Genomic DNA, 26,812 nt, shown 5'->3' with positions numbered 1-26,812 from the left:
CTCCACTAACCCCACTGGCCGTGATCCCTGACAATCCATTGCAACCTTCCTTTTCCCGCCAGCCAGCCTCTCCCCGCTTCCCACCGCTATTTACTTTGCATACACTGTCCAGCATTTTTCTATCAACAAGGCAGCCAGCTGGGGCCAGTGTTTATTGGTGGAACAGATGTCATGTTTGTATCACTGAGTTTGTGTGGTTGGTAAAGATTAACCCTTGGTGCAAAGCTTAGATTTCAATTTTCATTTTCTGGAAATATTAGAATGATACCCTTGTGGCATTCCCTTATTAACTCTGATGTCTTTGATACAGGTGGAACTGAAAATCTGGACCCTACTCTAATTGCTCCTATAGTGCACACTGTTCACAACTTCATCTTTAAGAATGAACAAGCCTGCCCAATACCAGAAACAGTAAGATAATTATATCTCACTCATAATTGTACTGAAAGTGGTATCACCTCAGCTCATTTTATTAATTAGCTGACACTAATAAGAAGCTGAGCACTTCTGATTTATTGACCTTTAGCTGAGAGTTTGTGCAGATGTTCTCTATCCAAATGGTAAGAGACTATTTATTCACGTTTTTCATGCATGTACCTATTAGCAAGGAGGTCTTGTGATGCACTGGGTAGCGTCTCTGCCTCTGAGTCAAAAGCTTGTGGTCTGAGTCCCACTCTAGGACTTGATGGCCAAGGAAGGTGTGTTCATAATGCGGCCAAACAGTTTGAGTATCAACCTGCAAATTCTTCCAACACATGCCAATGGCGGGTGGTAAGAATGGGGGAGATTCTTGGTTAACCATGTGATAGGAAGAACATTGGAACTTCTACCATCACAATCAAAAGCTCCAGACCACAATATGTATGTAAAAGAGTTTGTTGCCACAGCAACCCAGTCTCTGAGTGAACTGCAACACATCACCACCATCTATTAACAGCACTTTCCAACAGCAAACACTCTATAGCGAATAGGAGCAGGCTGATTTTGCCCGTCCCAACCATGAGGTGCTGAGGCTAATTATAATCCCCCGGATGCTGTGCTGGTTGAGATACACTACAGCACAAACCATGTTTTGCAACTTATATACCATTTTAGATGGTTAATTTACCAACTGAACCATCAGGTGGAGGCTTGTAATTGTATCTATTCCCATGGAACTGGGAGTTAAAGGACATAATGTTGATTCTTCATTCAGCCCTTTTCATATATAACTGGAGCCAGGTCAGTTGACCATACCATAGTTAAACCCTGGGGTAAGCCCACTCTCTAAGATGTCCAAAGTGGGACCATGACAGGGATGTGGGGCTATGGCTATCCAGGATGTCTCATCACACCCCAGGGCCACAGATACTTTGGAGCAGTTTAGTTATTCATGCCAACATGGAAAACAGACCAATAGCTTCAAAAGGGCTCACAGCTCATAAATGCAAGCCATAGACTACAACTTAGAGCAAAAGGGCAATTGAATATAATTATAATTCAATTTAAGCTGCAAATATAGCCATTAACTTTATTGAATAAATAAAGAAAATTGAAGGACACAAAAATATAGTTTCCAGCAGTGGTGAATTTAGAAATTACTATAATGGAAGCTGACTGCTGAGGAATGAAATTTATTTTCCTTGGTATTTTTTGTAGTTCTCAGAATGCATTTGGGGTGCTACCTCCTGCTGAAGTGACTGGGAAGTCTGCTAGAAGTCTGGACTGGGCTGTGGGATTCAGTACAACATTTTTGGTGCTCCCAGCAATTTCCTGGGTGAGGGAGATGCTGGTTAAAAATAAACAAAAAATTGTCATCCCTTTTCTTTGAGAATTAGGGCTCAGATTAGTAGGCCCCACATCTAACATTATCAATCAAATACACTTTGTGCAGAAGATCTGTACTGACCCCATGCTGGGTTCTGACTAAGGATTGAGCACAAGACGACTACTCCTTTCACCCCTCTTTATGTTGATGGGCTTGTAGGGATAATTGGAAATTCTGACCCAGAAGACATAATGATAAATGATGACACAGGATTGGATCAGCATTAATTTTTTTTGTTGTGCTTGGGCAATGTTTTTCAGTACGCAGACCCTTTAATTTTTTTTTTTGCATGGCAACTTAAAGAAGACAATTGGTGCGCGACTTGCATGGGAAATTTTGGGTATGCAGCTGCAAAGTTAGAGGGAACATGTATCTCATTCCCAGCCGAGTTTTTGATAAACTCATACCAAAATTCCAATGAGTTTCCAGAATGCCCGCAGACTTTCTGCTATTAAAGTCTTAAAACATGTTGACCAGGCAATTATTGATCCAATTGGTTGATTCTGATCACGTCCAACCCCAGTTGGAAAAAAACTGATTTTTCATATGAAACAATTAAGCCCAATTATGGCCGCATGCCATAGTGAAGGAGGAAAAGGAGAAGGACTGTTCAGGTGTGTAAAAGTGATGTTAGGAATGAGAACGCTGAAAGCAAAGTTTTTTAAGGTGGAACCCATCGAGATCTTGAAATGGAATATTCATATCTCTTGTGTGTACCCAACCCCCAACCACTCTAATCAACTAAAACAATCAAATAAGGTTTCCTTGAGTCAAAGAATGAGCAAATTTATTAACCCCTGAATCCGAGGAAAATAATAAAAATGCTACGTCAAGCATTCATCCCTCATGCAGTCATTAGGGTCCACACACACAGATACACACACACACACGGTTTCAGAAATATGGGGAGTTAGAGTTTAATAAAAAAAACAGGGTAAAAGAATATACAGTTAAGCGTCCTTAGATTGTCCTTGAGGCATGAATTTTAAAGGTTGCGACTGATTTAGGTTAGCTGGTTTCTTGGATGCTGTCAGATGTAGAAGATGTTGCAATTAGTACGAGATCTTTGTTCCTGGGTAAGTTTCTAGTAGAATTGGCTTCTTGAGCCAGACAACAAGCTTATTCCAAAAGGGAGAGAGGGAGCCCTTAGCTTGTTTCCTCTGCTGAACACTTTCTAGATACTGCCTGTGTCACTTGCAATCTCCCTTTAGTGGCTGGCAGCCTTGTCTTGAAACACTTCACCCATTGTGTATTTCCGAGAGGTTTTGGGTGGATCTGCCTGTGGCAGCCATTGTTTCAATACCCAGTGCTTTGCATGTTTAATTTCTCTTCCTTAGACAGTTATAAGTTTCGGTGGAGGTCTCGATTATAGGAAATGTCTCTCTCTTCACATATTCCTGAAGGTGATTTGTTAGTTTCTCACCTTCACCTTGGAATGTGGCCTTGCATTTTTAAGCAGTTTGCTCTGAGTCAGTTTAAATTGCAGAAGTTCCAGTCAGTTGAAAGTTGAAAAATCATATTTTAAAAACTAAAGGGACATAGCCTTGTAACAGCTATTGCTGCTCTCACCCAGATGGGGAACACTATACCTTCTTGTAACACCTTAGTACTGACCCATCCCCAGCTTTCCTCATTCCAGTCGTTCTTTGCCGGCTGGATAGCAAAGGCTCTTTTGTACCAGGCACACTGGGGCATTCACACTCGATCCTCAACCCTTTACCCTCTCTGATTGTTACTTGTGGGATTTCCAAGATACAATCGCAACAATGCTCTTAAGGATTTGATTGAGTGGGGTGACCTTTTGACAGCTTTTTCAATATAATTTTAAGAGTCCTATTGCCCCTTTCCACTACTCCTAAAGACTGAGGGTGCTGGAGATATGCAACTTGTGCTTAATCCCCATGATTTATTGTAATTTAGTTAATTTTTTAATAATAAAATGTGACCCCTGATCACTATCTACTTGTAATGGCAGTCCTCACCTATAGATAGCCTTACCCAATATCCTTATCTTTTCGCAGGAGTGCTGCTAAATCTGCAGTTTAATATATCATCATAAATCATGAACTTAAAAGATTCTCCCACTGTCCCTTCCCCCTAGCTGTCTTGTGGACATCTTTTACTAAGTATTATTACCCCCAAACCATTAATTGTCGCAATCCAAACTTTTACCCCTTCTACTTTAATTTTACTCATTTTGACCAATACCAGTGTGTTTAATTCTATCCTGATTGTTTTAAAGTCAGTCTCTCTATGGAGTATGTGTCAGCACCTTGATTATGTAAAAATGTTGTCTCATTCTACTGGCCACATTGACCATTTTATGTCATGTTGTTTGCCAAGTCATTACCCAGGTCTGGGACAAGCTCGTCAATGCATTTCACCATACATTTTTGCATGTCGGTTGCTCTACATGTAACAACTCACATCTGCACACTCACACGGGTATCCCAATATCATGCTTCACGTTCTTGACTTTCAGATGATCTTATCAAAGAATCAAAGGGGGAGTCTGTCTCAAGATCTTTGCTCATCTCTCCCTGTATGGTCCTGATGCTTCAGGTAGTGGCCAAACTATCAAATTCAGTTCTTTTAAAAAGTTCATAGATAAGGACACAAACATCTCCAAGAGAAAGTTATCAACTTATTACTCTCATCTATACCTTCCTAACTTTCACTAGTATGTGCATCAATACTAGATTGATATATGTATTCAATTGAATGACATCCAAGGTGAGTTATTCCAATTCCCTTTTGGTAGTGGGCCTTTTTTCCTAACTCTACCTTTTATTCTAAGTGGGCCATCTCAATATTTACCATTCTATCTCAATCAGTAGACCTGGAGAGACTTTACCATCCAGTACAAAGTTCCCATAATATCTTAAACAGGAATGAAACATTCCCATTTGATTCCAGGTATTAACACATTACGTTTGTTTGTTCTTCATCCTTTATTTTAGATGACATTTTATTTTCTCAAAAATAACTCACTGAATTGTACCTGACTTTCTTTTTCATTGCTAAATTATCCCAAATTCAATAGTGGTGTTGTTGGGCTGACAGGCTTTGTTAGTGTTCAATTTATTTTTCCCCAAAATAAACATTATTTTCTTTTTGAATACCCAGAAACCACCTGGACTGTTTTTCCATTAACTTTTTGAATATCAGGGATGAGAAATTTCTGTTGTTTGGTAGAATTTTGACTTTTGGTTCATGGAATTCTGCCCTTTTAATTTTTTCTTCTGGCCTCCACCTGGCTCAGGGGATGTGTCACTCAATTCCTCTCTTTTTAACCTGCCGCTAATTCTGACCTGGCTTTGACTCTACAGGGGTGATAAATTTCCACCATTTGGCGGATTTCTGACATTGGAATTTCAGAAATCTGCCATTTTAAATGTATGTTCTGACCTTCGGGGCTGGTACCGGGCTTTAAAAAAAATCCCAACTCTCTCAGTCACAGATTTACAGATAATGTCCCAGACACCACCATTACCATCTCTGGGTATATCCTATCCCACCGGCAGGACAGACCCAGCAGAGGTGGCGACACAGTGGTATACAGTTGGGAGGGAGTTTCCCTGGGAGTCCTCAACGTCGACTCCAGACTCCATGAAGTCTCCTGGCATCAGGTCAAACATGGGCAAGGAAACCTCCTGCTGATTACCACGTACTGCCCTCCCTCAGTTGATGAATCAGTGCTCCTCCATGTTGAACACCACTTGGAGGAAGCACTGAGGGTGGCAAGGGCACAGAATGTATTTTGGTGGGGGACTTCAATGTCCATCGTCAAGAGTGGCTCGGTAGCACCACTACTGACCGAGCTGGCCGAGTCCTAAATGACAAAGCTGCTAGACTGGGTCTGCAGCAGGTGGTGAGGGAACCATCAAGAGGGAAAAACATACTTGACCCCACCCTCACCAACTTGCCTGCCGCAGATGCATCTGTCCATGACAGTATCGGTAGGAGTGACCAGCACATAGTCTATGTGGAGACGAAGTCCCGTCTTCACACTGGGGATACCCTCCATCATGTTGAGTGTCACTACCACCATGCTAAATGGGATAGATTTCGAACAGATCTTGCAACTCAAGACTGGGCAACCATGAGATGCTGTGGGCCATCAGCAGCAGCAGAATTGTACTCAAACACAATCTGTAACCTCATGGCCCAGCATATCCCCACTCTACCATTACCATCAAGCCAGGGAATCAACCCTAGTTCAATGAAGATTGCAGTAGGAACAGCACCACGCATACCTAAAAATAAGGTATCAACTTGGTGAAGCTACAACACAGGACTGCTTGCATGCCAAACAGCATAAGCAGCAAGTGATAGACAGAGCTAAGCGATCCCACAACCAACGAATCAGATCTAAACTCTGCAGAACTGCCACATCCCATCATGAATGGTGGTGGACAATTAAACAACTCACTGGAGGAGGAAGCTTCACAAACATCCCCATCCTTAATGATGGAGGAGCCCAGCACATCAGTGCAAAAGATAAGGCTGAAGCATTTGCTACAATCTTCAGCCAGAAGTACCGAGTGGATGACCCATCTCAGCCTCCTGTGGAGGTCCCCAACATCACAGATACCAGTCTTTAGCCAATTTGATTCACTTCACGTGATATCAAGAAATGGCTGAAGGCATTGGATACTGCAACAGCCATGGGCCCTGACAATATTCCGGCAATAGTACTGAAGACTTCTGCTCCAGAACTTGCTTTTCCCCTAGCCAAGCTGTTTCATTACAGCTACAACACTGACATCTACCTGGCAGTGTGGAAATTTGCCCAGGGATGTCCTGTACACAAAAAGCAGGAAAAATCCAACCCGACCAATTACCACTCCATCAGTCTACTCTCGACCATCAGTAAAGTAATGGAAGGGGTCATCAAGAGTGCTATTAAGAGGCACTTGCTTAGCAATATTCTGCTTGCTGATGCCCAGTTTGGGTTCTGCCAGGGCCATTCAGTTCCTGACCTCATTTCAGCCTTGGTTCAAACATGGACAAAAGAGCTGAACTGCTGACGCGAGAGCAACTATTCTTGTCATCAGGGCCACATTTGACCAAGTGTGGCATCAAGGAGCCCTAGTAAAACTGGAGCCAATGGAAATCAAGGGGAAAATTCTCCACTGGTCGGAGTCATACCTAGTACAAAGGATGGTTGTGGTTGTTGGAGGTCAGTCATCTCAACTCCAGGTCATCACTGCAGGAGTTCCTCAGAATAGTGTCCTCGGCCCAAACATCTTCAGCTGCTTTATCAATGACCTTCCTTCCATTATAAGGTCAGAAGTGGGGATGTTCACTGATGATTGCACAATGTTCAACACCATCGGCGGCTCCTCAGATACTGAAGGAGTCCTCGACCAAATGCAGCAAGACCTGGACAATATCCAGACTTGGGCTGACAGGTGGAAAGTAACATTTATGCCACACAAGAGCCAGATAATGACCATCTCCAACAAGAGAGAATCTAACCATCTCTTTTTGATGTTCAATGCCATTACCATCATTGAATCCCCCACTATCAACATCCTGGGGGTTACCATTGACAAAATCTGAACTGGACTAGGCATATAAATACTGTGGCTACAAAAGCAGGTCAGAGACGAGGAGTCCTGCAGCGGGTAACTCACCTCCTGACTCCCCAAAGCCTGTCCACCATCTACAAGGCACAAATCAGGATTGTGATTGAATACTTGCCACTTGCCTGGATGAGTGCAGCTCCCATAACACTCAAGAAGCTTGACACCATCGAGGACAAAGCAGCCCGCTTGATTGGCACCACATCCACAAACATTCGCTCCCTTCACCACCGACGCACAGTAGCAGCAGTGTGTACCATCTATAAGATGCACTACAGGAATTCACCAAGGCTACTTAGACAGCACCTTCCAAACACACGACCACTACCATCAAGAAGGACAAAGGCAGCAGATAGATGGGAACACCACACCTGGAAGTTCCCCTCCAAGTCACTCACCATCCTGACTTGGAAATATATCGTCATTTCTTCACTGCTGCTGGGTCAAAATCCTGGAACTCTCTCCCTAACAGCACTGTGGGTGTACATACACCACATGGACTGCAGCAGTTCAAGAAGGCAGCTCACCACCACCTTCTCAAAGGCAACTGGGATATCAACTGGGATTCAAACAATATAAGGGACACTGAGGGAGAAAAATTCATGCAGTGTGTCCAGGGAAATGTTTTCAACCAATTAGCGACAAAACCAACGAGAGGAGGTGCAATTCTAGACCTAGTCTTGGGGAACGAAGAAGGGCAAGTGGGTGAAGTGACAGTTGGCGACCATATCGAGGACAATGATCGCAATTCAGTTAGATTTAGCATTACCATGGAAAAGGACAGAGATAAGGCAGGAGTAAAAGTCTTGAACTGGGGGAAGGCAAATTTTGCAGAAATGAGAAGGGACTTGGCTGAGGTGGACTGGACAGCACTGCTGGAGGATAAAACAGTGGAAAACCAGTGGGAAGCACTAAAAAGCGAGATTCTAATTGTACAAAGTAGACATGTCCCCTACAAAAATAAGAGTGGTACTACCAAATCTAGACCCCCCTGGTTGTCTAGAGGAATACAGGGGAAGATCAAACAGAAAAAGAAAGTGTACAATAGGCACAAAGAACTAAGCACTGCAGATAGCCTAGACGAATATAGGAAGTGCAGGGACGAAGTAAAAAAGGAAATAAGGAAATCAAAGAGACGGCATGAAAAAAGATTAGCAAGTAAAGTTAAGGATATTCCAAAGATGTTTTACTAATACATTAATGATAACAGGTTAGTTAAGGAAAAAGTGGGACCTATCAAAGATGAAGATGGAAACTTGTGTGTAGATGCAGAGGCTGTGGGAAGGGTTTTGAATGAATATTTTGTCTCTGTGTTTACAAAGGAAAGGGAGGATGTAGATATAGTAGTCCAGGAGGAACACTGCGAGATATTGGACGGGATAGTCATAAAGAGAGAGGAATTACTCGAAGGGTTGAAATCCTTGAAAGTTGATAAGTCACCAGGGCCAGATGGATTGTTTCCGAGGCTGCTGAAGGAAGTCAGGGAGGAGATAGCAGATGCTCTGAGGATGATTTTCCAATCTTCACTAGATACAGGGGAGGTACCGGAGGACTGGAGAAATGCAAACGTAGTTCCATTGTTTAAAAAGGGATCAAAGGAAATGCCAAACAATTATAGGCCAGTTAGTCTTACATCGGTGGTGAGCAAATTAGTTGAATCAATCCTGAGAGATGGGATTATGGATGTGGAAAGGCGTGGACTAGTCAGGGATGGTCAGCATGGATTTATTAAAGGAAGGTCTTGCCTCACAAATTCGATTGAATTCTTTGAGGAAGTGACAAGAAGGGTTGATGAAGGTAGTGCAGTGGATGTTGTGTACATGGATTTTAGCAAGGCATTTGACAAGGTCCCACATAGCAGATTGGTCGGGAAAGTAAAAGTCCATGGGATTCAGGGTAATGTGGCAAACTGGATAAAAGGTTGGCTTTGTAACAGGAGACAAAAGGTAATGGTCGATGGATGCCCTTGCGAATGGAAAGTTGTCTCAAATGGTGTTCCATAGGGCTCGGAGTTGGGACCATTGCTGTTTGTGTTATATATTAACGATTTGGACATGAACGTGGGGGGCACGATTGGGAAATTTGCAGATGACACAAAGATTGGCTGAGTAGTGGATAGTGTAGAGGATAGCCATAATCTCCAAAACGATATAGATGGGTTGGTGGAGTGGGCGGTAAAGTGGCAGATGGATTTTAACATAGAGAAGTGTGAGGTCATACATTTAGGGAGGTCAAACAGTTACAGGGATTACAAAATAAATGGGAATATACTAAGAGGGGTAGATGAAGTGAGAGATCTTGGCGTACAAGTACACAGGTCCCTGAAGGCACCAGTTCAAGTAGACAAGGTTGTAAAGAAAGCATATGGAACGCTCTCCTTCATTGGCAGAGGTATAGAATATAAAAGTAAGGATATAATGTTGGAATTGTATAAAACACTGGTAAGGCCACAACTGGAGTATTGTGTGCAGTTCTGGTCACCACATTACAGGAAGGATGTAATAGCACTGGAGAGACTGCAGAGGAGGTTTACAAGAATGTTGCCAGGGTTAGAAAAGTGTAGCTACGAGGAGAGATTGGATAGGTTGGGGTTATTTTCCTTAGAACAAAGAAGGCTGAGAGGTAACTTGATTGAGGTGTACAAAATTATGAGGGGAATAGATAGAGTGGACAGTATAAAATTGTTTCCCTTGATGGAGAATTCTAGAACCAGGGGACATAGATTCAAGATAAGTGGCAGAAGGTATAGGGGGGACATGAAGAAGAACTTATTTACGCAGAGGGTAGTGGGTGTCTGGAATTCGCTGCTCAAATTGGTGGTAGAGGCAGAAACTCTAAACTCTTTTAAAAAGTACCTGGATCTGCACCTAACGTGCTGTAAACTGCAGGGCTATGGGCCGGGTGCAGGAAGGTGGGATTAGAAAGGGCACCTGGGTGTCCTCAGGCTGGCATGGACAAGATGGGCCAAATGGCCTCCTTCTGTGCTGTAACTTTTCTATGGTTCTAACTAGGAATGGACAATAAATGCTGGCCCAGCAAGTGAAGCCCACATTCCTTGAATGACTAAAAAAATGTCAGTGAAAGCGGGACCAGTCTGAGTTGTGATTGGAGGAGCAGCGAGCATGGGAGATTTTTTTCCTTCTCCAAAGATTCTGTATCTGAGAGCAGCAAAATGAGAGAGCAGAAATTAAAGGACAGAATCTATGATTGGAAGAGCAGCTTCGTCTCTCCTGCGCTCGCTTCTTCTTCAGTCACAACTCTGGGCAGTCCCTAGAGACTTTCAGCTTGTCCTATCCTGCTGCCAGGCCGCTATTGGTGATGGCTGAAGTGAGGACTTCACCGTTCTGTTCTTGGTCCACTTGCATCTTGGAAATCTTATCCCTGTTGTGCAGCTCCAGCAGCGCCTGGTATCAGCTCTCCTGCTTGCTCTTGCAGTTGACGGCTATGGCAAAATACTTGTCCTGGTGTAGAGGTCCAACAGGTACTTGTTTTCTTGCCAATGTTGAAGTAACTCTGCAGGTGGATCAAGCATTTTGCGAGTGCCCGCATTGTGCCTCCATTTGAACGGTCATTTTGAACAATAAGTTATTGAGTAAGTTATCAGAGAAGTTGGTCACTATTCCCATGAACATTTAGATTTCAGCTTCCTCTCTGTTCTGTTAATATTGGTAGGAAACTTGGTTTACATGTGAGACTAAAGTAAAACTGAAGGCATTATTCACATAAGCTGTGTTTAAACTGCTTTTACAGTCTGCTGATACCACCGGCCGTAGAGGATCTGCATGTTAGAAGTTGGCAGCACTAGCACAATATAAAAGTAGCGTCAAAATCCGAATCTATAAACATGCTCTACATAGTTTTAAATGAAGTTTAATAGCTTCTTTCATCAATATTCCCTGTGCCTTGCCCATTGCATTGCATGTCAATGATTCCCTTTATTGTGTGAATTTGCTTCATAGAACCATTCTGTAAATTGCAGTCCTTAATTGCAAATGAAACACGCTCTGCCTTTTTGTTACTAAAATAACCTCATATTTCTGTGTGTATGTTTATGCACATGTGTATGTTTGTTGCTAATGTAAGGTTAATAACATCTATCAAGTCGAATATTCATCTTGCACCTTCTTACAGCACTAGGATATAATTTTGCTTTGTCAACAAAAAATTTTTAGATGAGAAAAAACATCTTTGTTAAAACCTTTTCCACTCCCTATACTTACTGCTATTTGATAGGCAAATACGCATTCCTAAAATCAAGTGAATTCTTTGAGGACATGAGTTTAATTTGTAGGGGAGGGAGTTGAACTTAAGGAGTGGTTACTGCATGCTACAAGAGCACTGTTTATCTGATTGCATAGTATCTTCTCCGTAGTTGTCTCCTTTTAACTTTTCCTCCTTCTCTGCCTTCCTCCCTGCCAACTTTCATAATTTCTAAATGTGGATTAAACTGTTTTTTCAGTAAATGAGATTATGCTTAAATATCACATATAGTTGCTGAAATCTCAGTGCAAACATAGGTGCCTACCCTTCCAATGATTTTAAACTTAAAGACCAAGGGTGGGATTTTCCGGTCCCGCCAGTGGCAGCTGTCATGGCTGGCGGGTTGGGCATCCCGTGTTGGGAACCGCATTTGCGTGCATGTGAACACCATGAATACATATTAAAAAACCCAGCATGCTGGAATCGCGTGGCAAACTGCACTTCACTCGTGACCTCATGGTATGTGTGCACAGCGCTTGCCTATCTTTCACTGCGCTGTAGATCTGCTGCTCCAACCCCGTGCCAAGGCTGCTCAACAAGACCATTGTAGAGGCAAGGGGGTGTCAGAGCCAAGGCTTCTCATGCGAGACTAGTGGGAAGGCAGGGGGGTGGTTGGGGTGGTTGGAGGGCAAAGGTTTGGGTTGTGGAGGAGGAAGCAGGACAGAGGCAAGGGAAGGGACTGGAAGGCAAAGGCTTGACTGGGTGGGGGAGGGCAGTGGTGAGACAAGACAGAGGGGAGGGAAAGGGCTGGAAGTTAAAGACTTGACTGGGAGGGATGGAGGGGTGTGGCTATGGACCCTGGGAGAAAGGATGCACACAGGCACATGACTGTGTATGGAGGGGGATTGTAGCGGGGGGGAGGCGAAGATTAGTTAGGGCCAGAAAGCTTAGACTATACTGGACAATAGCGCAAGCGGTAGTCAGGGCCAGAAAGCATAAACAGTCCTGGGTAATAACGCAAGAGGTAGTTGGGGCCAGAAAGCAGTGACAGTCCTGTGAATCAATGCCACTATTTGGAGGGCTGTGCTTGACAGATCTGTCCTGGTCTCAGTTAGGGAGGGGTAGGGCCTATCACTCATTTGTCAGTCGGCCCAGCATGGTGCGCTGGGCATGGTTATTCCCTCACACACGTCAGTTCTGGGGGTTGGTGCCTTGATACTGGGTTGCAGATGGCAGTCACAGTCAGGGGAGGCATCTCCAGCCTGTGGATGGGAACAGGTAATGTGGTGGGGGGGACACTAGATGGTCTCATGTTGGGGGTGGTCTCGGTAAGTGACAGTACAATGCGCACCAAGATAGGGAGGGGTCAGGTCTACATGGGGCACCGGGACATCAACATCAAATGGTCCTGGGGGTGGACAGGGATATCAACAGCTATCACAATGGGATCAAGGATTAGAGGGAGAATAAAGAGAGTAATTGGAGGGAGATTGGAAGAGCACTAGTGATAGGGGATTCGTTAGTTAGAGGAATAGACAGGCATTTCTGTGGCCGTAGACATGACTTCAGTATGGTATGTTGCCTCCCTTGTGCCAGGGTCAATGATGTCACGGAGCAGCTGCATGGCATTCTTCTGGGGAGGGTGATCAGCCAGAGGTCGTGGTCCACGTTGGTACCAATGACTTAGGTAGGAAAAGGGATGAGGTCCTGAAAGCAGCTTTCAGGGAGTTAGGAAGGAGATTGAAAAGCAGGCCCTCTAAAGCAGTAATCTCAGGACTACTCCTAGTCCCATGTGATAGTGAGCATAGAAATGGGAGAATTGAGTGATTGAAAACGTGGCTGGAAAGCTGGTGTAGGAGAGAGGGCGTCAGATTTCTAGGCATTGGGACCGGTTTTGGTGAAGGTGGGACCTGTACAAGCCGGATGGTGTGCACCTGAACAGCATTGGGATGAATATCCTTCAGGAAGATTTGTTAGTGCTATTCATGGTGGGGTTTAAACTAGATTGGCAGGGGATCCTGAGGACAAATTCCAAGCAGGGAACAGGAGATGGAAAATTAGCGACTGACTCTGAGAGACAGAAGAAGCACAGGTTAAACAGTGTACAGCACAGGAATTTGGCAATGTTAAAAGGTACATATGTAAATGCAAGGTGTAAAGCAAATAATTGTTTGAGGTGAGAGTCACTGCCTTTGATATCAAGGCAGCATTGAATGAGTGTGGCATCAAGGAGCCCCAGCAAAACTGGAGTCAATGGCAATCAGTGGGAAAACTCTCCACTGGTTGGAGTCATGCCTAGCACAAAGGAAGATGATTGTAGTTGTTGAAGATCAACCATCTCAGTTCCAGGACATCACTGCAGGAGTTCCTCAGGGCCCAACCATCTTCAGCTAATTCGTCAATGACCTTCCTCCCATCATAAGGTCAGAAACGGGGAGGTTTGCTGCAGAAACTCACCAAGGTTCCTTAGGCAGCACCTTCCAAATCCATGGCCTCTACCACCTAGAAGGACAAGGCCAGCAGACACATGGGAACACCACCACCTGCAAGTTCCTCTCCAAGCCACTCACCATCTTGCCTTGGAACTATATCACTGTTTCTTCACTGTCACTGGGTCAAAATCCTGGATCTCTGTCCCTAACAGCACTGTGGGTGTACTTACACTTCATGGACTGCAGCGGTTCAAGAAGGCAGCTCATCACTACCTTCTCAAGGGCAATTAAGGATGAACGATAAATGCTGGCTTAGCCAACGACGCCCACATCCCATGAATGAATTTTAAAAAACTATTAAGAAAATACTCCAGTTTATCTTTCTTGGGTCCAAAGCGGGTGACCTTTGCACTTGCCCACCATGAACTCCATTTACTGCTCACTTAATTTTTCCAAGTCCCTTTGCAACTTTATGGTCTCATCTGCACACTTACTGTCCCCCTTAAATTGTGTCACCCGCACATTTGGATATACAACTCTGCTCCTTCATCCAAGTCATTAACTAGTATGGTGAAAAATTGAAGCCTAGAGCAGGTCATCTAGGAACAACACATATCACACCTGCTGATTACTATATGTACCTTTTATCCCTACTTTCTGCCTGCAATCTCTCAAGCAATTTATAGACCATGTCGAGGCTGCATCCAATTCCAAATGCTCTATATTTTGCTAATAATCCCTTCTGTAGAACCTTATTAAATGTTCTAAGAATTGTTTCCTTCCGAAAAATTGGCCTACAGCTTTTTCCAATAGGAAACCATGAGGCTACCTTTAAATCTGAGGCCACTACAAGAATTGCACCTGTAGGTTTCCATTCTGCCCCTTTGAGAGACCTCCCCACCTTGCCAAATCCTTTTCTTTTCAGGTCACTTCCCACAGAGTGAGTGAACAGCCTGAATCCTTTTAAAGATTTTCACTGTTAGCATTCACTCCTTCCCTCTTCAATTTCCTAGGGAGCACATAAAGTAGGAAAAAATTCCTGTTTAAAAAGTCCTTCTTCTCATTGAACCATTGCATATTGCCCCTCACAGATTTAGATTTAGCCCTATCTCTTGCCTGGCCAGCAGATTAAGGAGAGAAACTTAGAAAGAGGGGAGGAGAACGAGTTGCAATCATTCGAGGTAATGGTACTTATGCAATGGTTATCCTCAATGCTTAAGGTGCTCCAAAGGATAAGGAGATCCTAAACCCCTGCATCTGAGGTGGAGCCTTTCCACCCAACACTTGCAAAAGCCCAGCGTGTCAGCTTTTCTGGGCTTTCTTTGCCATACTCTCTGGATTGATACCAAGAGAGTTTTAGTGGAACCGCCAGCATCCCAAGATTTTGGCTATGTTGGAGAATCTTATAATGTGTAAATATGTTTATACTGTATTACATTCATGTAATGAATGAGGTATGTTATCTAATCATGTGCTTTGTTAGGAAATTGAAGGACATTAGCTAGAATTAATCAAGTTTAATTATCCCATTTTCTTTTCATTTTATAGAATAACAAGTTGCAAATTCCATTAGTGGAGCTCAAGAAAAGACCTGAAAGCCATGACAGTACAATGCAAGTTTTGAACCCTACTAAATAAACTTGGATGTAAGATACTGAATTTGTGGGAAATTAGCTTTTTGATGTAGCATCGCTGGAATCCTACAAATTGAGTGAATGAAGCAATCAGATTCGAGAAAGTCAATGGCTATTACCTTTATGTTAATTGCTATGTTAACAAATTCTGTTTAGCCTGCTATGTAAACAAGTTCTGTTTAGCCTGTCCCATTACTGAAGCATTTGTATCTTTAATCTACATTTGTTGAACACAACTTTTGTGATAATGGTAGTAATAACAAGTGGTTCAGGAGGTTAGTTGTAATGATGGATCAGAACTTCAATGGAGGGACGCATTTCTTTTACCTCTGAATTTTCCCCTGACTGCCCTTTTTATAATACAATACTGAATGCTAAAACTCTTAAGCTTCATTATCAGGCGATTAAAGAATTCTGCTATTTGTAATTGTCATTGTTGAAGTCATTGGGCAAAGGGATAAACATTTCTGCTTTTGAAAAAGAAATCAGATGCACAGGAGTACATTCAGCCCATTGACCTAGAACTTGGATTGGGCCCAAATTATTACCACTGCGGTCAGCATGTAATATCTTTGCTACCTGCTGATTAGAATGACTTGTGCATGCAGCAAAGTCTACCCCTGCTATTTATTAGCTAGTTGCGTGTTTAATTGGAAGGGACAATATAACGAGACACTACTTAAAGGCAGCCAACAACTCTAAAGAGAAGTCGTCAGGTTGAAAACCTACAAGTTCTGGAAGAAATGACTGAAAAAAGGAGTGAGCAATTACCAGTGTTTTCTGATGTTGCACTTGGAAGCCTTGGTAGTCAGTGGAGAGGAGCTTCCTCTGTGATATCTGCACTTCTCTAATTCTGGCCTCTTGTGCATTCCCAATTATAATTGTACAGTCTGAATGGGTTGCACCTAAATAGAGCCAGGACTGGGTTCCTTGCTAGTGCTATTGAGCAGTGTCTAAACTAACTTGGCAGGGTTGTAGCAACTAGGGTGTAGAACTAATATCAGAGAGGAACACCAAGATGCTCAGAATACTAGGAGAAATAGATCAAATGAGGATAGGGAATAGTAAGTTAATTGGTGGGGTCAGAGTAATGGAGAAAGTAATAAAGTCTAAATCAGGATTACTGTGCATGTATGTGAATGCGCGGTGTGTGGTAAATAAAATTGGGGAGTTACAGGCACAGATTTTTATGTGTAAATACAATGTTGTGGCTAGAACAGAGACCAGGATCAAAGAAGGGCAGGACTGGGAGTGAAATATTCCTGGATATAAGGTTTGCAGGAAAAATAGGAAAGGAAGAAAAGGGGGAGGGATGGCGATATTGAATGAGAGCATTACAGTGCTGGAGAAAGAGGATGTCCCAGAAGGGTCAAGGGCAGAATCTATTTGGCTAGGGCTAAGGAACAAAAAAGGTACAATTACATTACTTGGTGCAGTCTATAGGCCACCAACTAGTGGGAAGGATGTGGAGGAATAAATTTGCAAGGAAAATACAGAGGTGCAAAAATTATAGAGTAATTATACTGGGGGACTTTAATTATCTGAATAAAAACGGGATAGTAGTAATGGAAAGGGCAGAGAGGGGCAAGAGTTCCTAGGGTGTGTTTAGTAACATTTTCTTCAGTAGTATGTTTCCAGTCCAAGAAGAAAGGAGGCACTGCTAGACCTGGTTCTTGTGACTGAGGTGGCCCAAGTGAATCAAATGTCAGTAGGAGAACATTTAGGGAACATAGGAAATAGGTGCAGGAGTTGGCCATTGAGCCCCTTGAGCCTGCTCTGCCATTAAAATGGATCATGGCTAATCTTCTATCTCAATGCCATTTTTCTGCACTAATGCATGTACCTTAATACCTTCAATAGCTAGAAATCTATTGATCTCTGACTTGAATATAGTCAGTGACTGACTCTCCACAGCCCTCTGAGGTAGAGAATTCCATCCTATGAGTGAAGAAATTCCTCTTCATCTCAGTCTTAAATGTCCTACCTCTATTCTAAGACTGTGTCCCCTGGTTCTACACCCCCAACCATGGCAAACATCCTTCCTGCATCTACCCTGTCGAGCCCTGTAAGAATTTTGTACACTTCAATGAGATCACCTCTCATTCTTCTAAACTCTAGAGAATATAGGCCCAGTCTCCTCAATCTGTTCTCTTAGGACAACCCTGTCATCCCAGTAATCAGTCTGGTGAATCTTCGTTGCAGTCCCTCTATGGCAAGTGTATTCTTCCTTAGGTAAGGAGACCCCAAAACTGTACACAACACTCCAGATCTAGTCTCACCAAGGCTCTATACAATTGCTTTTCAAGACTTCTTTATTCCTGTATGCAAATCCTCTTACAATAAAGGCCAACATACCATTTGCCTTCCTAATTGCTTGCTGCAGCTGCATCTTAGCTTTCAGTGATTTATGAACAAGGACACCCAGGTCCCTTTGGAATTTGGGACAGTGATCATTATATCATAAGGTTTAGGTTGACTATGGAAAATGACAAAGTCCAGTGGAAGAATAATTAACTGGGGAAAATCCAACTTCAATGGGGTAAGAACGGATCTGCACTGAATAAATTGGAGTCAAAGGTTAGCAGGAAAAATGGTAGCTGAACAATAGGCTACCTTCAAAGAAGACATACTTCGGAAAGTCAAGCTAGATTCCAACGAAAGGGAAAACAATGCGAGAACTCCGTGGAAGACAAAAGAGATAGAAATTAAGATAAAGAAGAAAAAGTGTGCATATGACAGATGGCGGCTAGAAAATACAATTAGGAACCAAACAGAGTTTAGAAGGTTCAGGGAGAGGTGAAAAAGCAAATAAGAAAAGCAAAGAAGGAGTATGAAAAGAGACTGGCAGCCAACACATAAAGGAATCCCAAAGTTTGCAAGAAAGTGGAGGAAAACATGCTCAGACAAATGGGGCAGCATTTCCCCTACCAAAGTGCTGCCTCAGGGAGATCGGTTGAGCTTTTAAAAATTTATTCAAGGTAAGAAAAAATTTTCCTGACATGTCCTCTCATGTGACACTGTCACATGAGCTGGGACATGTCCAATACTTCAATTTAAAATTTTCCTAAACATTTTAAATCCCTCATGAAATCTCACCCCGCCCGTGGATGAGGTTTCATGCTTTTTCGGAAGGCTGCCTGGGCTCTTTGCCTGCCCACCAACCTTAAGGTTTTAATTACTTTTTTAATGGCTTTAATAGGCCATTGACAGGTTGGCAGGTGCGCAGCCGATTTAGCTGCGCACCCTTCGAACTGAAAATCTAAATGGTGCGGAGGTGACGTCGGGACGCACGCCCGACATCACGCCACGTCATTTTAGGTTTCGTCGAGCGGGCCCCGCCCTTTCTCTCCGACCGGAAAATGCTGCCCATGCAATTGCATCTATTCACGCAAATATTTTCCCAATCGAAATGAATTAAACAATTTTTCCCAAGTCTTGATCTATTTGTAAACTTGCACAAATTTTATACTTAGGAATTGAAAATCTATTAAAACAGCAGAAATCATTAGTAACAAGTTTAAAAAAACATTCTCATCAGGGGAGGCTACATTTTAAATGAAACTCCAAACTTCTTAGCATTTTTAAAGTTGTTTTCAACCCAAGATATTTCAGTACAACCGAGATGATTGGACAAGCAGAATCATCTCAAATGTCTCAAAATTCCACTTCACATCACGAAACTGCCAATTTTTCTTTGTGGAAGCTCAGGTACAGAATTTCACTGTAGCCATAATGAAGTTAGGTTTCCACAATTTAACAGGCTAGCCTCCTTCAATAATTTCAAACCAACGCTTTATTAACTAAACATGGAACTGATAAAGTAGCATGTGCTTACGAGAAAAGATAAATTACGTCATTTTTCCTGTTTTTTTCCTTTAGGTGCTTTCACTAATGACTGTAACTAAAGAAAAAGTTTTCATGCTGAAACAAAGCTTTAACATTTTTAAACCAAGTGAACCTTCTCTGGAAAAACTCAGCAGGTCTGGCAGCATCGGTGGAGAAGAATTCAGTTAACGTTTCGAGTCTTCATGACCCTTCGGCAGAACTGAGTATAGTTAGGAGATTCTGTTTTTGTTTTGGATTTCCAGCATCCGCAGTAGCTTTTAGCTTTTTGTTTGAACCTTCTCTGGACTGCCTCCCAATGACATACCTGGGCAATTTTCTACATTGCCAGGTAGATGTCAGTGTTGTAGCTGTACTGAAACAGCTTGGCTAGGGGTGCGGCTAGTTCTGGAGCACAATTGTTCAGTACTATTGCCGGAATGTTGTCTGGGCCCATAGCCTTCGTAGTATCCATGGGCTTCAGCTGTTTCTTGATACCACGTGGAGTGAATCGAATTTGCTAAAGACTGACATCTGTGATGCAGGGGACCTCCAGAGGAGGCCGAGATGGATCATCCACTCGACACTTCTGGCTGAAGATGGCTGCGAATGCTTCAGCCTTGCCTTTTGCACTGATGTGCTGGGCTCCCCCATCATTGAGGATGTGGATATTTGTGGAGCATCCTCCTCCAGTCAGTTGTTTAATTGTCCACCATCATTCATGACTGGATGTGGTAGGAGTGCAGAGCTTAGATCTGACTTGTTGGTTGTGGGATTGCTTAGCTTTGTATATCGCATGCTGCTTCCACTGTTTGGTATGCAAGTATTCCTGTGTTGTAGCTTTACTGGGTTGACGCCTCATTTTTAGGTATGGCTGGTGCTGCATTTGGCATGCCCTCCTGCATTCTTCATTGAACCAGGGTTGACCCCCCAGCTTGATGGTAATGCTAGAGTGGGAGATATGCTGGGCCATGAGGTAACAGATTGTGGTTGTCTACAATTCTGCTGCTGCTGATGGCCCACAATGCCTCATGGATGCCCAGTTTTCAATTGCTAAATCTGTTCAAAGTCTAGCCTATTTAGCATTTAGTGTGGTAGTACCATACAACACTTTGGAGGGTATCCCCAATGTGAAGATGGAACTTCCTCTCCACAAGGACTGTGCAGTGGTCAGTCTTATCAATACTGTCATGGACAGATGCATCTGCGGCAGGTAGGTTGGTCAGGACGAGGTCAAGTAGGTTTTTCCCTCTTGTTGGTTCCCTCAGCACTTGCTGAAGACTCACTCTAGCAGCTATGTCCCTAAGGACCTGACCAGCTCGGCCAGTAGTGGTGCTACCGAGCCATTATTGGTCTTGGACCCAGAGTACATTCTGTGCCCTTGCCACCCTCAGTGCTTCCTCCAAATGTTGTTCAACATGCAGGAGCACTGATTCATCAGCTGAGGGGGGATGGTAGGTGGTAACCAGCAGGAGGTTTCCTTGTCTATGAGATGCCATGAGACTTCATGGGGTCCAGAGTCAATGTTGAGGACTCCCAGGGCAACTCCCTCCTGACTATACACCTCTGCAGCCTCAGCAGTGCCACTCAGTGGTAGTTGCTGTTAAGGCTGCAGGAAGATGGAAAGGGCACTTCCTTGTTGGGGCACTCTTGAAGGAAGGTAAGAACTTGTTTTTCAAATCTGCTCTGAACAGGCAGGCAGCACCCAGTGATTGGAGGGGTGAACACACCAGCATTGGTGGTGACAGCCATTGCCACTAGGGGGCCATCTGTAGGCCATGGAGCAGCCAGAAAGGAAGGCTCCCTCCTCCCCAAGAAGCTGATAGGATGCCATCATCAATATAGCTGTCAGTATCACCCCACACAACAAGGGTTGCCCTGACACTGGTAAAATACCGGCGGGTTGGGGGGAGGGTGGGGAATATGATTGTTAATTAGCCACTTAATTGAATTAATTGGCTATCCTCCTCTGGTCCGAGAGTAACCCTGCTGTTGATTTTCCCATGCATGGGAGTATCCTATGGCAGCAGGAAGATGTTGGGCTTCCTCCCTGACACCTTCCCTTTTGATTTAAAAGCTCACTCGCCTCCAGCCCATCTCATAGCTGGTAAGACCCAGCACAAAGTCCCTCATACTTTAATTTCAATCCTTCTGTTAGGTACCAGAATATTCACTCCATATGGTTTCATTAGTCAGTCAGTTTCCCTATGGAGCACGTGTCATTGCTTTTATTAAAAGTTTTCTCACACGCCTGAATTGCATTAACCATTTCATGTTGTGCTGTTGACTGAGCATGTCTGATGTAGTAGGTGCTAGGTCTGGATTCTAGCAAGGAGGAGCCTCAGGCGTATTGTGGTATCTATTTAAAAACTAGTTTATTCGCACTATTTACAGTATGTACATAATTAGTTATCAGGAAGGTGCATTGGGTCTCGGGGCTTCCCATCTGCACCCTACAGTTACCAGTACATAACTGTCTGACATCAGTGCCATATCCCCATGCACTTCATAGATTCACATATCCATTCTGTTAAACCTTTATACTACATCTGAGACTTGTTTTTCACTGCACCTTCATCCTATATTTCTGCATACTAGTTGCTTCATAAGCAACATATCACATTAGTGCACATCCCAAAATCACAGCACACTTTAGGTAAGGAAACATGCCATTCCTGGGCTTTAAGTTATCTTATCAAAAGATTGGAGGTCTTTACTCCTCTCCCCCTGCCTGGACCCAATGTTTGGTATTGGCCAAGTTATTAAATGCATAGGGTGGAATCTTCTGCACTTAGTCCCAGCGACAGAACCATGGGTGGATCAGGAACCCAATTTAATAATTGGTGGACTTAGTTAAGTCTCTCTCCTAGAGCCATGATATTAGCATCACACCTCTGGGTTGCCACCCAGTCGGGGAGGGTGAGTGGGAAGATGCATTCTGTCAAAGGAAAGGATTTCTAATTAAGGGATCATAGCAAGGGTTACAAGGCTTTACCAGCACTTTAATTTTGAGCTGCAGCACCACAGGAATGGAAAGAAGACCTGGAAAGGCCTTGAGTCTCTCACTCTTGCCTGGAGATACTCCTGTGGGATCTGTGGGGCTGCAGTGAAGTGCACTCTCCCATGGTTGAGAGGAAGAAGACCAAACTCTGCACCAAAGCAGGCATGGATGGAAGTGCCCGAGGAAGTCAGCAGCAGAAGTATGGTCCCTAAAACCTGGAGATAGTGCACCAAAAGGATCCAGAACCTAAGGAGGCTATGACAGGTGAATGACATAATGCTTTCAGTTGCTGAGCCACACACTCTGCCTTGTCTCACATTCTCCTACACAGCACTCCTCAGGACAACATACTTTGCAGCTTCACTCTCTCCAGGCATCTCATATCCCCATCTGAGTAGTCAACATTCATTCATCCTATTGCCCTCTCACACCCATGGCTCATAGTCCCTTCCACAAATATTGTCCTTTCCATTGCTCCATACAAGCTATTACACCTCTCTGCTTTCTCTCCTTGCAGAAGAGAATACACAATTTAGTGAAAAGCAGAGATCCGAGGTTGGGGGATGAAGGGTGGAGAAGGAATGGGAGGCAGTGGCCCTCTAGTGACAGACACCTTATTGGCCACTGACAATGCATTCCCAACTGATCCACAGGGTGGCGGTCTTGTTCAAGGAGGCCGAAAATATCAGCAATGACCTGTCAGGAGAGCCTGAGGCACTGGTGTTCAGACATGTCGAGGAAGTTCTGTGCCTGTTTACGGGCGTTGTCGAATTTCACCCTCAGAAGTTTTAATAAGAATAGATCCAACTTGGTTTCTCAAATGCATCTCAAAAGCTCTTTTAGCATATAGCCTCTCCGAGATGTGAAATAAAATGTAACACAAATTACATTAAATCCTTTCAGCTAGCAACTTCTTCTGGATCGATATTTCATGTAATTGGTCCAGAGATTATTCGCTTTCCCCTCCAGTTGTCCTTAAAAAATAAAAGAGTAACACAAAATGACTGATAGCAAATTGGCAGGCCCATGTTGCACTCTACCCAAATTTCTTTACCATTGACTTCAAAGGAAAGTCTGGGCTGGGGAAACTCAAGGATTCTTTGCAGGCTTGTGAGAATAACTCTTACTTTTCCCAGACAACAAGGATTCCACAGAAAAGTGATTTAAAAAAAAAACCATGACCTCTTCTGGTTACTTCTCAATTCCTGCCATGATTTGGCTTTTGGAGTTGGGCCTCACCAATCCAGAAGTTAAAAATGCCATCACGGCACCAGGGAGATGGTGAAGTTGCTTTGTACTCATAGATGAGAGTTCCTCTTGACAGTTCCAATGAGTTTATGCACATTTTATGGACATTCATGACCACTTTTAACAATCCCAAAGGGCACGTTACCTGTCCCAAATGGCACCTTATCTCTCCCAAAGGGCACCTGAGCTTCCCCAAAGGTGTCTTGAGACCATTTCCGAAAGGGTACCCTACCTTTCCAAAAGGGTACCCCAACTCTCCAAAGGACTCCACAAAGTTTAAACCAGGTCCTAACTGTTGTGTTTCACATACCTAGGTCACCCAAAAACAGACACGGGTTGAGTCAGCTGTTGGTTTATATGGGCAGCTGCCTTCACAAAATGCACATGCGCAAATCCTGAGCCGGCCCCATTCCCTTGTCCACGAAAATAGTAGATTTGCCGTGTTTAGGGGGGGCACTTCAGGATTTTGGTTTCCTCTGCCATGTTTGGGTGACATAGAACCTCTCCTTCGTTGCGAAAATCCAGACCTTGGTCTCCATAGTTAAGAAAGGCATACTTGTCCTAAAGGGAGTTTAATGAAGGTTCACCAGATTGATTCCTGGAATGAGAAGTTGTCCTATGGGGAAGGAGAGATTGAGTAGACTGGACTTAATTCTTCACAAAGAAATGATCATAAGTCAAAGCATTGGATGGAGTAGAGGCATCAATTACCTTGGAACCATTTAAGAAATAATTAACAGCGTGTTGAGAGACTGAAACGCGATCTAATGTAAATTCTTAAGGGGTTCGACAGGGTAGGTGCTGAGAAAATTATTCCCCTGCTTGGGGAATCTAGAGTAAAGGGTCACTGTCTCAGACTAAATATTAGCTGTATAGAACTTAGATGAAGAGAAATGTCTTCACTCAAAGGGCTGTGAATCTTTCAAATTTAGTACCCAAATAGCTGTGCTTGCTCAGTTGTTAAGTATGTTCAAGACAAAGGTCAATAGATTTTTGGATAATAAAGGAATTAAGGGGTATGGGGATAATGTGGGGAGATTGAATTGAGATAGAAGAATAGCCATGATTTTGTTGAATGGCAAAGCAGACTCAAGGTCAAAAGGTCTATTCCTGCAACTATTTCTTAGGTTATTATGTTTTCTGCTCCATTTCCATTTAATGTTGCAGCCCAAGCGGAACTGCAACTATAAACCCCAAGACTGGGTACAAGTGGTGCACCCAGAAGCCTTTCAGAGTTACACAGCACCTTTCCAACTTTTCACAACTTCTTCAACAACCCAGTACTTCAACTAACTCTGCAACAGTAAGGAGATAGTTAAATGCAACTAATATGCAATTTAGATGGTGATGACTTTAAGTAGCAAAGGCTGGGGAGTCTCCTGCTGTTGAATGCTGTTCAGCCATGTATGTTTAAGAGAGGGTGCTAACTAGAATGGCGAGGTTGAAAGCAATAGGTAATGTGTCAAATCAGTGTTAGATGCTGACTGATGTCACAATCTCCCTACTCTGCATACGTCCAGCTTACACATGTAACTCCTGCACTAACGCCCATAGCAAAATGGGGTTTGGTGTGAACTACGCTACATTAGAGGTAGGCATTTTTCACATCAACTGGCACCAAAAACACTGAAACTACCAGCGCTACAAATGAAATTAATACAATGAGAGAGAAAGTATTAAGAGGTTTAGTATCTTTGAAAGTGGATAAATCCACAGATCCAGATGAAATGTATCCTCGACTGTTATGGGAATCAAGAGAAGAAATAGCAGAGGCTCTGACCATCATTTTCCAATCCTCTCTGGCTACATGTGTGGTGCCAGAGGACTGGAGGACAGGTATCATTGTACCAATGTTAAAAAATTAGAAAGGGTTAGACCAAGTAATTACAAGCCAGTCAGCTTAACCTGGATGGTGGGAAAAGTATTGGAAAAACTTCTGAGAGCCCCAATATATTATGAACTTTCAGTCAATACTTTTAGAAACAGAACACAAACAAGCTATTAAAAGGCTGCTGCAAATCATGTGACATTTGGCCTTCGAGCTACAGACAGTATCACGTCTCAAGCGGAAACCTAATTCAATACGGACATTCACAGCCTTCCGGGGAATTCACGTATTTCTTTGTTTAAGGATGGGCTAACACAAAAGAACATTCCAGAGTGACGTGATTCAATGTCCCTTCCTGAAACCAATCAAAAGGGTATTATAAGATGGAATGGGACATTCAAGAACAAAGACTACCTCAAACCCTCAGAGGTATTAAGCCACAACATGGAATACTGGAATTAACACAAACACCACCCCTTACTTGGAAAGGACTTTGAAAGTCACAAGATGAGACAGCTATGATTTCTGTCCGTTTGTTAAAAATCAGCACAAGCTGTTTATAGGTAACTCCACCAGAGAACCATTAAACCAACAGTTCAGTGGTCAGACCATGAATTAGTTGCAAATCAACAAGCAGCCAAAGTATTTAACAGCAATACCTTGAAAGCAGGAGATCCCATCAGGGAGAAGGATCCCCAACCTGTTCCAACTTCAAGTTCACCTGAGAACCAACCTCCTAGAAATTCAACTACAAGAAACCTCACAGCCTGCTGAGAATCATTCACCTAACAAGACCCACACTTTAAACTTAAAGCATCAAAACTATGCAAGAAACTACAGGCCTACCATGAGGGAGACCGGAAATCGTAAATCAGAGACTGAGATCATTATAACCTGTAACATTATATTATCTTTATCTGTATCTAATCTTTGCATGTGTGAGACTATGTGTGAGAACGTGTGGGTGAGATGTCATGTTTAATTCAGGGTAAGTGCATGAGAATAAAGAATCTTTATTTTTAAACTCACAAAAGCCTGCTGCTAGAAATGGCTTATTTAATTGGGCCCCACACTCTGAGGGTAAGGATACATACACCCCTTTCATCATAAAACATACTGATCATGGGCAGGATGGGAACACATACATTCTGGTCGTGATACTTCTGAGGCACATGGACTAATCAAAGACAGTGAGCACGGATTTGTTAAAGGTGGGGCATGTCTGACTAACATGATTGAAGTTTTTAAGGAA

At 43.2% G+C, this 26,812-nt stretch overlaps 1 protein-coding gene across 5 annotated transcripts in view; it reads left to right on the top strand.

The window, feature by feature from the left end:
• Nucleotides 1–26,583, top strand: part of LOC144667610 (sodium-coupled monocarboxylate transporter 1-like) — a 166,010-nt gene extending 139,427 nt beyond the window's left edge. For 3 of the 5 annotated variants that reach the window (XM_078529068.1, XM_078529065.1, XM_078529069.1), the window contains 3 exons: nt 311–411; nt 15,576–15,644; nt 25,785–26,583. In XM_078529068.1, coding sequence (XP_078385194.1) covers nt 311–411; nt 15,576–15,644; nt 25,785–25,862 — 248 coding nt within the window. In that variant the 3' untranslated portion in view covers nt 25,863–26,583. Of the gene's footprint in view, nt 1–310; nt 412–1,638; nt 1,757–15,575; nt 18,562–25,784 lie in introns of those variants that run through there. The other 2 variants (XR_013573334.1, XM_078529066.1) reach the window with 2 other exon arrangements.
• Nucleotides 26,584–26,812: the final 229 nt, after the last annotated feature.

The sequence above is a fragment of the Cetorhinus maximus genome, chromosome 24 (assembly GCF_964194155.1).
Source record: "Cetorhinus maximus chromosome 24, sCetMax3.hap1.1, whole genome shotgun sequence".
In the NCBI taxonomy this organism is placed as follows: Eukaryota; Metazoa; Chordata; class Chondrichthyes; order Lamniformes; family Cetorhinidae; genus Cetorhinus; species Cetorhinus maximus.
Note: the sequence above shows the minus strand (reverse complement) of the source record. Positions and strands in the feature narration are given on the sequence as shown.